This window comes from Bactrocera oleae, chromosome 4 (assembly GCF_042242935.1).
Source record: "Bactrocera oleae isolate idBacOlea1 chromosome 4, idBacOlea1, whole genome shotgun sequence".
NCBI classification, from domain to species: Eukaryota; Metazoa; Arthropoda; class Insecta; order Diptera; family Tephritidae; genus Bactrocera; species Bactrocera oleae.
In genome coordinates, this window is record NC_091538.1 from 6,733,965 (window position 1) to 6,749,605 (window position 15,641).

At 36.0% G+C, this 15,641-nt stretch overlaps 1 protein-coding gene across 3 annotated transcripts in view; it reads right to left on the bottom strand.

The window, feature by feature from the left end:
• Magi (membrane associated guanylate kinase, WW and PDZ domain containing protein magi) overlaps positions 1 to 15,641 on the bottom strand; it is a 31,747-nt gene that overhangs the window by 1,372 nt on the left and 14,734 nt on the right. For all 3 annotated transcript variants that reach the window (XM_070108888.1, XM_070108887.1, XM_036374805.2), the window contains 4 exons: positions 3,931 to 4,075; positions 2,548 to 3,331; positions 424 to 2,418; positions 73 to 352 (listed from right to left, as the gene is read on the bottom strand). In XM_070108888.1, the coding sequence (XP_069964989.1) occupies positions 73 to 352; positions 424 to 2,418; positions 2,548 to 3,331; positions 3,931 to 4,075 (3,204 nt within the window). The remainder of the gene's footprint in view (positions 1 to 72; positions 353 to 423; positions 2,419 to 2,547; positions 3,332 to 3,930; positions 4,076 to 15,641) is intronic.

Sequence of the window (15,641 nt, forward strand, 5' to 3'; positions counted from 1 at the left end):
CAAAAACACACAAAACAGCATTAAAAACATTTCATAAGCATTTGAGCAGCTGAATATTTTTGCCATATTTACCAATAGTAGAGCCGTAGAATTGATTTGACGAAGATATGATTACAAAACCGAAGCCTTCGGACTCGTGTCGACTAACTATAACATCATATGGGTATCGATATGTATTGCGCATGGGCACGTTTAATGGCGGCGGTGGTGGCAAGGGTAATTGCTGCTGTTGTGGCTGCAACAAATGTGGTTGATGTGTTAACCGCAAGCGACGACGTAATATCATAGTCACTTGTCCTCGCAATGCCGCCTCACCCATTAGTGAAACAACTTTGTGGTGCGACGAATTGACCTTCGGAGAAAAGATAAATATGAAACTAAGAGTTGTCTACAATAATTGGCACGTTCATCATTTAAACTCACCACATTGATACCGTCTATGCTGAGTATCTCGTCACCTGTGTTAATGCGTTGGTCATTATCCGCAGCACCGCCGGGAACAATGTGACCCACGGTCACTTGTGAACCCTCCTCCGTGCCGCCCACAATGCGAAATCCAAAGCCAAGCGCCTGACGTTCCAAAGTGACTTCACTCAACTCATACTGTTCCGTCGTCAGTTCATCGAACGCATCAATTGCACCGCCATTGCGTTGTAGAAATGGTAAGTTACCGCTGGGTGATGACTGCATTGTATTGGTGTAGTTGCTAGCACCTAACCAAGACAACGTTGGCGGTTGCGATACGCTACTAACAGCCGGTGAATGTTGTGAAGGTTGCTGCTGGTGCAACAATTGCTGATTAACGTAAGGCGCTGGTGAGAGTTTCTGTGGCTGTGGCATATCAAGCGTCGAGAAGCCCACACGACGACGGTCACTCAACAGCTCATTGACACGTTTTTGCATGCGCTCATTTTGTATGTGTGCCGCTTGTAACGGCGTAGTCGCGTGCAAAGATGCCGGTGAGTACTGGGAGCCGTGTTGATGCGCATGCATATGCGGCGCCGGTGGTGGTGGCGGCAATTGCAGTGGATGATGATGCAAGATATTGTGATGCGTAGCGGCTGTTGTTGTCAAACCGTGCGACGACGATGGTGAATAACTGCTGGCAGAAATGCTAAGATGTGGCGGTGTGGGCAATTGTTGTGGCGCATAGAAATTGTTCATGCTGTTGGCCAGCGGAGTCATGCCATAAATGTTATTGCCACCACCTGTACGCATGCCGGCTGAAACGTACTCTTGATGATCATAACGCATTGGATCAGCAACACTTGAAGGCATCGACAGACTAGTGACGTGGTGGTAGCCAGTGCCAATATTAAGGCCACCCATATTATCGACATTGCCACCATTGGCGCCACTATTGCCAGCATTTTCGCTTAGCAATGTTGCACCAGCCAAACGCTCACTCAAACTGGTCACCAGTTTCGGATATGGATCCAAGAATGGTATATCTTGACTAATTGCCTCAATTTCCTGTAGACTATTTGTGGATTTATGCGTGGCAGCATCCAACAACTGGCTCTTACTGGCCGACAACCTGCCATCAACGTTGCCATCGTTAACATCGACACTATGCTGTAGCTCATCATTAGGCGTTTGTGCGCGTGTACGACGCGTATCGACCAGCGGTGTTTTTGGGCGTATTGGCAGAATCTCCTTTTGTTGTGTGCTGTATAGATCGGCAGTCGGTGTCTTGCTACGAAACAATGAGGACGTAAAGTTCTTACGTAATTTCGCCACATTACCCAGGCTATTGCCGCTTGAAGTGCTTGTTGGCGGTGGATTACTCAAAATGGTGGCACTATAAGCGCCGCCTGATGGTGAGGCATTGGCACTATTCGAAGCTGGACCACCGCGTTGGATTTTCATATGTGTCGGCTCGATTTTCGAACAGTCCTTCAATATCTGCACTACTTCAAGATGACTCTGTTGATGCACATCAATACCGTTAATCTCTAATAGTACATCACCCTCTTGTAGTTGCGTACAACAATTGTAGTCGAGTATCTTCTTCACCTTTTGACCATAGGCCGAGTCGGCAATGGTGAAACCGAAACCCATGGCACCTTTGACAATCGTAAATGTATGCACTTGCAACTCTGGTTTTTTCATCAAAATGAAGCCGTCATTTAGGCCGCCTGTTACTGGTGAGTGTTGATTGCGCATTTGGTTGTGCGGGTGAGATTTTGTGCCGGCCCCATCGCCACCAATAGTTTCAAGAAAATTATAATTACCATCCATATGCAGATCGAGTAGCATACGACGTTGTTTGTCTGTCGCTGCAACACTAACGCCATCCACCGCTATGGTGGTGACCACCTCGGTGTTGGGATCATTGGGGTCAAATGGTAAAGAATAGCCACGGCATACCTCTAATGTAACGGTTTCGCCTGGCAAAATCGACTGAAAAATATTAACCTGCACAAAATATAAAAAAAAAAAATTTAAACACTAAATACTAAATTATATTAAAAAAAAATTAACAATTAAAATTTTAAGTTTTTCTAATAATAAATAACATAAACTAACAAAAATAAAACCACTCACCATCTCGTGATGCGTAAACCCGAGCACACAGGTATCGTTCACATACACTAACACATCGCCGGTCTGCAGTTGACCATCCAACCACGCTGGACCGTGCGGCACAATCGACTTGATTTGCAAAAACTCTTCCGCGCCATCATCGCCACCCACAATGGTGATGCCCAGGCCGCGTGCCGACTTCACCAACGACGCAGTGATGCGCTCGCCCTGCATTTCGCCGGGATTTCGCGTGAATTTGTATGCCAGCAGCGCTGTTGGTGCCGCCTGCATAGCCGAGCTTGTTGGCGGTGGTTGCATACCACGCTGCGATATATCAATCATGTTGTTGCCAAGCGCTGGAGTAACACGAGCGTCATCATCAGCGCCAATTACATTGCCACCAATGCCAGCGCCATTCACCAAATTAGTTGTCATTTGTGTAGACGGTGTTTGCGGGCGTTGTTGTTGCTGTTGTTGTGATTGTTGATTAGTAGGTGGTGGTGGCGGTGGTTGTTGTTGTGGTATATAGCCGACACCTTGTGTATTTTGTGTACTACTGTGTGCAGGTGGCGGCGGCTGCTGTTGTTGTTTTTGTCTTTGTTCCGCTGCGCGTCGTTTAGCTTCCAAAACTGGATTTTCATACTGTGTGCGCCGATTAACGTGATCTATGTAATAGGTACCATATAGAGAATCTTCGATTTTCTCCCAACCGTAGGGCAGCTCATCGTCGCCGCAGTCTTCTAATGATTTCTTTTGAAATTTCGATAGACGCGGATCGAGCCAATGTGACGTGCCGGTGTTGTGACTAATATAATACAAATACAAAAAAGTACACAAAATAAATATAAAAATATTTTATGAAGACCTTTATGCTGAGTTTGCTCAGTCAGTTTGAATGGCGGCTATATGCTATAATGGTCCAATCTGAACTATTTGTTCGCAGATTGTAGAATTACCAAATTTTGTAAAGATATCTTGTCAAATGAAAAAGTTTTCCATACAAAGACATGATTTTGTACGTTCAGTTTGTATGGCAGCTATATGCTATCGTAGTCCGATATCGGCGGTTTCGACTTCTTGGGGAGAAAAGCATGTGTGCAGCCAAATTTTAGAATGATATCGCAAAAAGTAAAGGACTAGTTAGCGTATATATAGGTGGACAGACAGGCGCGGACATGGTCAAATCGAGTCAGCTTGTCTAGCTGATAACTTATATACGACTATATATTTTATAGGGTCTCCCTTTCTTTATGGGTGTTAAAAACTTCGTGCCAAACTTAATATACCCTTTTCTAGACACAGTTTACTAAAATCGGTTCAGTAGCTTAGGAGTTTATTGGCGGAAAACGTGACACTAATAATGTACATACATATATGTTACATACTTGTAATAGGATTACTTACTCAATAAAATATAATTCTCCGCGTTCGGTATAAGCGGTCTCCCACTTGGGCGGTAAAGGTCCCAGCCCATCGCCAGGGTCGTCAATATCTAAAACAATATTATCACTGGTCGGTGCTCCATTATAACAGTTCTGCAGCAAATTTTCTGTAAAATAAGTAAAATAAGCGTTATGTGATATTTATAACAGAACTAGAATAAATAAAAAAATATTGACAGAAAGAACGACTGCAATAAAGCAATAGGTTAAACTGATCCAATGTTCGGTTCATGAAAAATAAAAAATTATAGAAAAATGCTCTGGACAGAAAAACTCTAAACTTAGTGTATTGTATATTCCTGACCACTAAAGCCTTCTTATAATAAACCATCAGCTTATAAGAGGTGAAATAAAAAGCCAAAGGATTAAAAGTGTTTACAGAATTTTAAGAACGTTTTTTGTACAACACATTTTGACATGCAAAACCTGATTAATTCTGCCACTGTCCCTTGTATCCAAGTATTAAATTGATATAAACTGCGACACCAGCAGCATCAGCGCAGATCTGCTGCTATATAAAATCGCAGACGGTATTCTTTGTAAAGCGCGTAGTTTCTGCCTAAACACCCTTTCACCCTGGTAATGATGTTCAGATTCGTTCGGTACTCATTGCTCGGAAGTTTTATTCTTAAACAAACACCCAGCTAAATCCGAGTTGGTTTGGTGATACCGTGCTTTAACTAGCTGCCTAGATTTCTGAATCATTTTAAACGTATTACAAATCAGATTTATTTGTTATCGTCCTTATTTTAACGGAAAATTGTCAATAATAAAAAACAATTGAATAACTCAAACAGTTATATATAAATCGAAGCAGCAACATACTCTAAAGTTGTCGTAGCTACGAAAACGAGACATAAACTAAAGTACTGCAAAAAAATTACAGGCAAAGATAAGATAAAACTGTGAGCTCTACGATCTTCATGAGTGCGACATCAACAAAATCAAAAACTGAAACTTCGGCTAGTCGACGTGGTATCTAAATGACTGCAGACACCCTACACAAAGCAGTATACCAGCTAGTGGTACCAGCGGACAGTGAAGACCGGTCAAAGTTTCGGAGTTACCAAAGTTAGTCTTTTTTACATCAAATTTTATGCTAACAGCATTCTAATATCGTGATGCCGTACTTGTTTTATTTTAATTGACCACAGTTTATGTGCTCGTATGTATGTCTCGTTTAGCGGCAAACAATCACGAAAAGCAGATTTATACTCAACCACCAAACTATTCCACTTAATTGATTCTGACGCAGATAAGTGGAAGTAATTTTAGCAATGACACCAATTCACATTTACTAACCGGTAGGTAGCCGGCGATTCGCCTTCGCATAATGCACAACTTCTTCCAAACCCAATAACCGACATTCCCGGAATGCAAAATATGTATGTAGACATAAAGTGAAACACACATAACTATAAGTATTTACAAAAAAAAAAAAAACAGGGTTCAGCTATAGGGAGGAATAATTGGAGGACACCAAAAGGATTGAATCAATTCATTGCACTAATGTGTATGTATGTATGTAGTAGAGCTACCTATACGAGTAGTGATGCATAAAACAAATCCCAACACTACCTCACCTCTAAAATAAAACGAGCGAAGCATGAACTGAAGGATAACATCTACAAAAATAACAAAACAGAGGAAAACACACGAAGTGCTTGTTGAAGTTGCAGAGGGTCCGTAGATACAAATAAACATATACATTAGATCAGGTCAATTCTTTCTAAATACATGCTCAACTCCGTCAAAGAAGCGGAAAGTGCAGGAAATAAAAATTATGTAAAAAACTTTGAATTCCCTTGATAACATAGACAATATCCAGAAGGACCTCCGAAAAAAAAGGTGTCTGGCGATTTTCTGCTTAAAATTATTTCAAATTCAAAAATGCAAAAGAAATATGTTTACTATGGTATAGACGAATAGAGTGAGTCATGATTGGAGAACTAGTCAAAATTTTGATTTTTGACAAAATGCCAGCTTCCCTAAAAAAAAGTCGTTTTTTGTGAAAAAATTTACACAAAAAAAAACAAAATTATTGTCAAAAAATTAAGCATTTCTTCGATCATTTCCTGACAAATAAATTTGAGGAAGTCGTGTAAAAATTTCAAGTCGATTCAAGGCTCAGCAGTTTCGAAAAAAATTTTCTTCACCGACTTTGAAAACAGTGTTTAGAGAAATCGCGTTTAAAGTTTTGGGAGTCGATTACACTAAGTTCAAAAATTCTGAAAAATACGCTTAAAACTCCGAAACGATTTGGCGGACTACATCTAATTTTCGAAAAATATTCACAAATATGTAAATATGCATACATTCGATATATATATGCAATAACTAAAATCAACTGTATTTATTCTCGTAATTGAAGAAAACCCTGTATCTATTACTTAGGTTATGTCTTGGGCAGGTCCACCGAACAATAACTTCAAACGATTCACACGCTTGGAAGCGGCGCATATACCATACTGTAAAATACAATTTTACAAACTTTAAAGGTTTTTTAGCAAGATTTTAAGGTTATAAAAATGATCATTCTTGTACAAAAGAATACAGTCGAAAACGTGTAATACCGTTAGAAAGATACATTTAAAAGCGATACCACTCTTAAATTTTGTTTTTAGTTAGTTAGAGTTGACAGGCCTTTGACATTTATAAATTTGGCTCTGTTCCGTTTACTTCAAGGTGAGAACGACCTATCGTTAAGGCAGTAGTGTCTCCTTAAGTAGAAATAACTTAAATTTCTAGCTAAATTGGCGACCCAGCTTAATGTTTATAAAGAACGATACAGGGTATGTATATATGTACGGATCTCCATCATTGTGCGAAGCGCAGAAAGTGGCGGAAGATGGCTTAAAAAACCATATTGGTACAGCGACTGCGATACTAGCGCTCTCGCTGGGTAGCTTAATGTTGCTGTGGTTGTTGTTAGTGGTGTTAATATTTGCTTAACTGCGCTGCTGTAGAATGACTGTTAGCACTGCTGACCCACTTTTACGGCGAGCGACAACAGGTTAAAAACTGATTTTTGCATTAAACACTAATAACAACAAAGCGACACTTTAAAGCGCGGCGTGGCGAACCAAAAAAAGTTATGCTTTTCAATTCGTCTTGTTGAGATTTCTAAACACCGGCTAATAGATAACAGCAACAAAAGCAACAAAGGATTTAGTGTTGAATGGAAGAGTTGGCTGAAGATGCTGTTGCTTACAAGTGTTATTGTTGTTGTGAGCCACATAATAAGCAATTGCGCAAACAATGGAATGTACAAAAAGAATTCTTTAAGCGTAGAATACAAAATACAATAGCTTTACAAAGCAGAAAAAAGAGAAATAATAGATTATGAAGAGTGTGAAAAATTGCTTTAGAAATTCGAAGAATTTCAATAAAAGTTAGTATGTATGTAATTAAAATATTTAGAGCACTTTTTAAATAACAAAAAAGCACACTTGGGGATAATAATAAGCTTCTCAGACTGGTTTACTGCAAATGCTATCAGAAAATGTCTTTTGTACTGGTTAAAAAATAAAGAAAGAACCACTTCAAATATATGTGGAATACCATACCAATTTGACGCGAACTACGAACGCAAACCGAATCGATAAACAAAATTTTTCTATATTGGTAAGTTAAAGAAAGAGTGTTTAATAATCGTCGTGTTGGCATTACCGATATAGCAGAGGATTTCAACATCTCATACTTATTAACAAAAGACATTTTGATTAATGTTTTGAGTATGAAGTGTGTGAAGATCTGAATATTTTGGAAAGTATAGTATAGGTCTCAAAAGAGATCCTTGACAACATGGCTGAGAACCCTACATTCATCAAACGCGACGTAGGTTTATGAAAATGACGTCGAAACTGTCCAGCAATCTAGTGAATAACGCTCTAAAAATGAACCAAAACTCTCGCAAGGCTCTGAAAGCCATCCCAGGCGAGACAAGTGTATTGAAGATTATGCGTTAGCATGTTGAGGTTGCTAAGGAGCCTATTTTAAAGAAACTAATATAGAGTTGATTAAAATAAGCGAAAATTTAGTTTTTTGTTAGTCCGGGTCAAATTTGATCATCGCTTCGTCCCATAAAAGGTAGCACTAAGTGTCGGTAGACACTCTCTGTTCGAGCCCTGGAACATTTTTCTTTAAAATATCAGGTTTCCAGCTACAATGTTACACCAGATCACACAACACAGACTGCAGTCAATAACATTTTGAAAAATGAAAAGTATGCTTCGATGTTCGTATGTTCTTAAATAAGTCCTTCTGGTTGCGTGGGTTTTCTAATAAATTCAGAGATAGGACAATCCACTTTACGAATTACGTCAGGTCGGTCCACCTGAATTAAGAATCAGACGAGTTGAGCGTTACAAATATGGTAAAAAAAAATCTAAAAAATTATATTAAAATGATCAGTACCGATCAGAAAATATTTAACTTGGTTTTAGACTTGACAAATTTTCCCTAGATCCGAGAAACTACTGGAGTATAATGTTTATACCCTGAACAGGATAGTTTAAGTTTCCAACGAAGTTTGTAACACCCAAGAGGAAACGTCGAAGACCCTATAAATTATATACAAGTATATAAATGATCAGCGTGATGAGCTGAGCCGATTTAGCCATGTTTGTCTGTATGTATAAACTCGAACTAGTCTCTCAGTTTTCGAGATATCGATCTGAACACGTTTTTTTCTCCCCAAGAAGCTGCTCATTAAGATATACACCTGTGTAGGGTATTATAGTTTCGGTGCATTAAGGACTATAAACTTACTTATATAAGTCTCTCAGAAGAAGCGACAGCTAATTCACAGTCTACAGCTCTCAAAATGTTCAATAGTGTTGCGAAAGGGTCAAAATAATATTCTCACGGTTTTTCGATAGGATAATATGCATTTATATTGCTCGATTTTCAGTGTTAATTACCAGCACTTGAGTTTCGCTTAAATGACATTATTTTCTAACATAAATCCATTTTCAAAGCATAATTTATTTACTTGTGTGCCACAACGGTAAAATGCATTTAAATATTTTCACCATTAAACTCAAGTTTCTGTCTGAAGGGATCAATGACTCAGAATGAATTAGAGAGCGTGTAGAAAGTTTAATGAGGAAGAAATCTTTTTACTTACTACTTACACTAATTTGTATTGTATATATGGATGTCTATAAACTACAAGTATGTATGTAATTGCATTACTACACCCTACGGCATAAATCTGAGTATACGTTGGTATACAGTCTGCAACATTTTCATAAATATGTAAATATAATGCATAGATAGGTATATATAGTAGGGTCGGTAAAAAAAAAGAATTATTTTTTCGCTTGATACTCTGAAAAATAAGTTCTTAGACATGTCTTTAAAAATCTCTTCAAGTATGAGCTATTAAATGTAACGGGAAGATGCTTCGCCTTATAGTTTCCTATTTTTTTCTTATTATCAGTTAGAAAAATTTAAATCTCACTTCCTACTATTTAAAAAAATATCTCGTTTCATAGATTTGGTAGGAAAATGAAAGCTCTACAAAACGGTCTCTTACGATTTTTTAGTAAACCTAACGGTTTAAAAGACATTAACGGTTGAAGTTTGATTATTTTCATGTAATTTTTTTTTCTTAGAAATTTTATAACTTAAAGAAAAAAGTAATTTTAAAGTACAAAACTCATAGTTTTCAAATTCACTGCTCCACAAAAATGGTCTCTTATTTTTTTTCGTTGATTTTTGACCACGGACTAACTCAATCGAAAAATGCAATCACAATTAAGCGCTCATACCTGGAGAGATTTTCGTAGAGGTGTCTAAGAATCTATGTTCCTGAGTACCAAGCGAAAAAAAAATTAATCGTTTTTTGAGCCACCCTAATATATAGGCAAATATTATTGTCCATATTTGCATTTGTAAGTGATATGTGCCTTCCAAGCACCTGCAATATGCCCCAATTTTCGCGCATTTTTACACAACCCAGCATTAGATTACATATTTACAGACATATGAATGCAAATACATGCATATTTACATATGAAATTTTTCTATCTCTTACACTTGCAAGCAAATAGTCACATTCGATTAACCCGTATAAGCAGGTTTACCTGTACAATATGTTCATATATACATATGTGTATGTAAAAGCACTTCTATATAAAGCTCTATGAAGATATCTTTGTATCTACATTGTACATGAGAATATATTTGTATGTATGTACGTATGCATATTCATATTTCTTTGATATTCTACTTCTAATCACTTCCGCGATTCACTGCTTCAATGAAAGTAGTACACAGCATAATATGTACCCTGCAGGAAAAATATAAGGAAATGTGAATAACATAAAGTTTTCGTTTAGTTGAATTTGTATGTACATATACTTTACACACTTTACACTTAAAGCTCTTTGTGTTCAGTTAATTAATATATAACTTTTATTTTTAATCTTGAGTCAATTCGATTTCCTTGTGCATCCTTACGTCTCGGAAAAAAAGTATTTAGAAGTCCGACGTTAGAACACTAGAGCTGTTCACTAAACTTACGAATACGCCACAAGTTACAAACTAGATACATTGGATGGACATTTCCAGGCCCAGTATTTCCTGGTTAAATTACATTCCGCTTATTTGAATTAACGGTTAAAATATAATTTTTCATACAAACTAGTAGGAATTGCTGCCTTTTTATTGAAGCCAATGACCTAAACAACCGATTTAAAACTAGAGCTGCCACCTGTTTTAGACTTTCAATATATATAAATTTAGTGAAAATAAATACCATATATGTAAATCATATAAACAACAAACTAAATAAATTTGAAAAAGTTTGCTTCTGAAAATTTTTATATGAGAGTTGCCATTTAATTAATTTTTTTTAAATAAATTATTGAAATAAGCGAGCTATAGGCTATGCGAGTAAGAAATTACGTAGATTTTTTAAGACTATTTTTAGAAATTTTTTAAGTGAGTTGCCACCTAATTACATTTCATATATATTATATACCATATTATTAAAATTAATGAAATATAAGTGCAGCAAATTAAAGAGCTTTAAGGTGGTTATTAACGTCTTTTCTTATTTGAGTTGCCACAAGTTTGAAAACCTAAATTTAATAAATATTCAGGATGATAATATAAATGCAAAATTAGCTGAAACATGGGTGTAATATTTTTTGTTTTACAAGAAAACCGGTTATAAAATACTAGGTTGGTGTGTTGGTTTTTGAAAGAGTGGTTTCAAAGGTTATCAATTAAAACTAAAATTACTCTCAATATTTCAAAATTAAAATAATTCCTATGAATGAATTAGCATCTACATTTTAACGAATTTAAAAACAAAAAATTATTCTCCTGCGCCAATACAAGCACGCAAACGCTTAATCCAATTTTTCATACACTAGTTATAAGCCTCAACTGGGATCGCATTCAGTATCTGCACCGGGTTTCGGCTTTTTGGCTTATCTTTGGAACGGTATTCGGTAGATTGTTGGACAGTTCGACGTAAAATTCACAAACTCAAGTCTCGTCATTTGTAATAAACCGTTTGATGAATGTAGGGTCTTCAGGTGTGTTGTCAAGTATCTCTCTACGACCTATACGCTACGTCGTTTTCGCAAAAGATTCAGGTCTTTGGTAAGAGTCTAACATTGACCCAAAATATTAACCTAATTGACACTTGGAGATCAAATTTCACATGAATATTAAAAATGTTGCGCCAACCAAGAAAGAAAATTTTATCTATTCGGTTTCAGTACGGGTCAAATTTGATGACATAAAAATACCAATTTCTTCTATCGATTATTTTACAATTTTTATAACTCAATTAAGCGGTGAATACAGTACAAATGTATCACACAACATGCAAAAGAATAACAGGCAAGAAAATAAAAACAAAAAGACCGGAAAAAAATTTGAATTTTTAAAGCGTTGCCATAATGCAAAATGTTGCATAAAAATGCTACTGAAGTATGTACTTATGTACATATATATATTTCTATGAACCAAGCAACAAGTAGACATTTACATTAGTATATCGACCATTAATTTTTCCTAGCACTAGTAACATCGCATATTCGTCGCAACAAACTATATTGGTTGACCACACGGATAGAGTAGCCATCATTCTGCGCAATGATCTCTCTATGAATTTAATATTTTTCGTATGTTTTCAAAGCTCAAAGCTTCCCTAAAAACCACTTTCTCATAAAAGAGTTCTATTACTCTACGCTCGCAATTCCATAGCCGCATTTACTGTTTATTATATATGTATGTATGTAAGTATACTATATATGTACATACTAGTTACCATCTACATATGAGCCTATGTGCCTGCTTGCTTAACCCAAATGAGTTTTAAACGCTTCAGTGGAAGCAAATATTTACAAATGATGCATATAAGTATCATTCTCTGTGTGTCTTTTAATTAACTGTGCGAAATAGTGCTTTTCTAGCAGTCGAATTAGGCTAAATTTTCATAGGCCTGATGGTTAAAGGCAGTAGGTGAGTGTAGGTTAAATAAACGGTATAATGATTTAGGGTAATTAAAAAAAGGCGACCTATCTCAGGTATACAAATGCTACCATATACATTAGGGTGGGCCGGAAATCCGTTTTTTTAGAATTTTCATTATTAATACCGAAAATATTTTTCTTTGTTAAAAAAGAAAAAAAAATTTTTTCGGTCGACATCTTGGGCTTGCCAAATCCAGTTAAAGTTAAAAGTTTTTGGAATTTTTTTTTTTTTTGGAGCGAAATGGTCGTTATTTCAGTAACAATCAACTAATCACTCAATCTAGAAAAATTGTTTTTACATTTATCAATATATAGATCAGATAAATTTTTCATCTAGAAAAATTAATACCATATTGAAAAATCTCATTTTTTAGAGGAAAATCGCTATTAGCTATCAACTTTACGTAACTTTACTATAGGACCTTTTTTGTAGAGAATTAAATTTCCGATCGATATAAGGTAGGAAAAAAATTTTCCAAAAACTTTTAACTTTAACTGGATTTGGCAAGCCTAAGATGTCGACCGAAAATTTTTTTTCTTAAAAATATTTTTTTTTAACAAAGAAAAATATTTTCCGTATTAATAATGAAAATTCTAAAAAAAAACGGATTTTCGGCCCACCCTCATATTCATACATAAATAGTGTGAAAACGAAATTTAACGAAATGTTTATTTTTATGAACATTTGTTAAATGCTTTTCAAAGCGTGTAAATCAGGACGTTCTTTAGTTATCTATATAATAACACGTTAGAATTGCCATATTAAAATTATTGAATTGAAAGTTCAGAGAATACCATCTGATCAAATTTGACTCGGACTGGTCTATTTAAACCGCGCGCGCAAACCAAATCGATGCAATTTTTCCTAGATTGGTACAACTCTAATCTACAATCTAATGTTCGTTTGAATTTCGATCCCCATTTGTCAATTAGGTAAATGTTTTGGATATAAAGCGTGTCAATTCTAGACTCATACTGAAATATCTGAATCTTTTGCAAAACCGACGTCGAGTTGTGATCGCAAAAACCATGCTTGACAAATAGCTGAGGATTCTGCATTCATAAAATGCATCATTACTGATGATGAGACGTGAGTTTATAGTTGTAAGACCGGAATTGTAGACAGAAAATTTGAGAAATTTACAATCACGACAATGCGCGACACATTCCAGCATCATTGTGACTGACTTTTTGGCTAAACACTTCACTTAAGCGTTGGCATGCTATATTGGCTCAAAAGAAACCTATTTAGAAGGCGATAATAAAGAGTTGTATTAAAATACGAGAAAATATAGTTTTCTTGTGCGTCCGCTTAGATTTCATCAGATGATATGAAAGTAAATATAAAGTGTTACTATTAAATTCGATACAAGAGAGTGTGATGAATGCGATTGTAAAGCTCGAGTTCGAAAAATAGCCCTTACAATAGTATAAACGTTTTTTGCGTTTCTATCCCAATTTTCTAATTAACAAGTTGCTTGTTCGATTCACTACTCGTCAAAGTATGCTCAATCGCGAACGGTTAATATTACATAAAGAGTCTAAATTCGGAAAAATGTGGGAATAATATCTTAACATTACCATGAGAATTTCGGATGTCCCGAAGAAGTCTACTTAAGCAATTTTACGGAGCTGTTTATCACAAATAATAAAACTTTCAAATAAACTTCAAGTGAGACTTTCATATAATTTCTATGACTATCGTAAAATATTTTACGCTCATCAAATTTTTATGACATGAGTGCATATGCATTAAAAATTACTTACTTGTAAACCTTAAGTGACTTAATAACAAAAATATAAACAAATGTGTAAGACATAGACTTATACTAGTGCTTAGCGTCTCAACAAAAAACAACAAGTACATAAAAGCCTTTACAAATGTGCATAAAAGGGTCTGTGCATAAAAAAAAGCGAAGCTGTGAATTGAAATCTTCTACAATATACTGTTATAAGTAATGAAGATGCATACATAAGTGCGCCCATAAGTACATTTAATATAAAACATAAAGGAAAAAGGGGTAAAAAAAATTCAAAAAGAATTAAATTAAACGAGTGAAACAACACTCATACATAAGTATCCATACATATGTGTAGAATGGGGAAATAGAAATAAAAGCAAGAGAAAACGTTAACTTCGGCTGCACCGAAGCTATAATACCCTTTACAAATAAAATAGTATTCCATACAAAAACTTGATTTTGATCGTTCAGTTTGTATGACAGGAGGAGAAAAGGAAGTGTGCACAATTTCAGAACGATATCTGAAAAACTAAAGGACTAGTTCGCGTATATACTAAATACGACTGAATTCGACACGCAGTTCATTTATACTATATATACTTTAGAGGGTCTCCGACTTCGTGGCAAACTGAATATACATTATTGTGGGTATAACAAGAAATATATATGTATGTATATAAGTATTTAAATACAAACAAAAAAGGAAATTTCTAATGCGTGAGCAAATAGAGCAGCTGTGAGTAAAAACTGACTTCTGCACTGCGTTGCATTGCAAATGCTAAAGGCGAAGGCGAAAACTATCAAACGCTTGGCGTATTATGCGGTAACGACGATCACTGCTGCTTGCTGTTAGCTGGTTGAGGCAGCTTGTTTGTTTGTAGCGTCCACATGCCGGTTGGACTCGCTCGTTTTATTGATGTCAGCAAGTCAAAGACCTTGTACACGCGCGCGCCAACAATAGAAAACGCCAGTAAGCGATGTGTGTGCATGAAGCAGCCGCTGCAACATGCCACACGATGCAACATACAAACGTACGTACGTACTTACCGACATGTGAAATATAAATTGTTTATACCACAAGTGTTGTGTAGCAAATGTGCTTATAAACATAAACATGGAGTTCATAAGAAAATAATATATAAAAAGAGAACAAGGAATTCTCATGCGGCAAACAAAAATATTTTATATAAAAAATGTACACAAAATATGAAAATGCTAAATTGGCGCTAATAGGCATGTTCTTTTGTAAACGAGCGACAAAAAAAACACTCGCTAATATAACAAAACACAGGTAAAGCAACAACACGATCTCGCCGAGTGAGAGCAAGTTTCAGTACAAAGTGCTGACTTTCTAAATACTTATTAAGAAATTTTATGTGAGTTGAGCGTTTTCTTGACACTCGCATACAAAAATAACAGACCAGATTAGAGCCTAA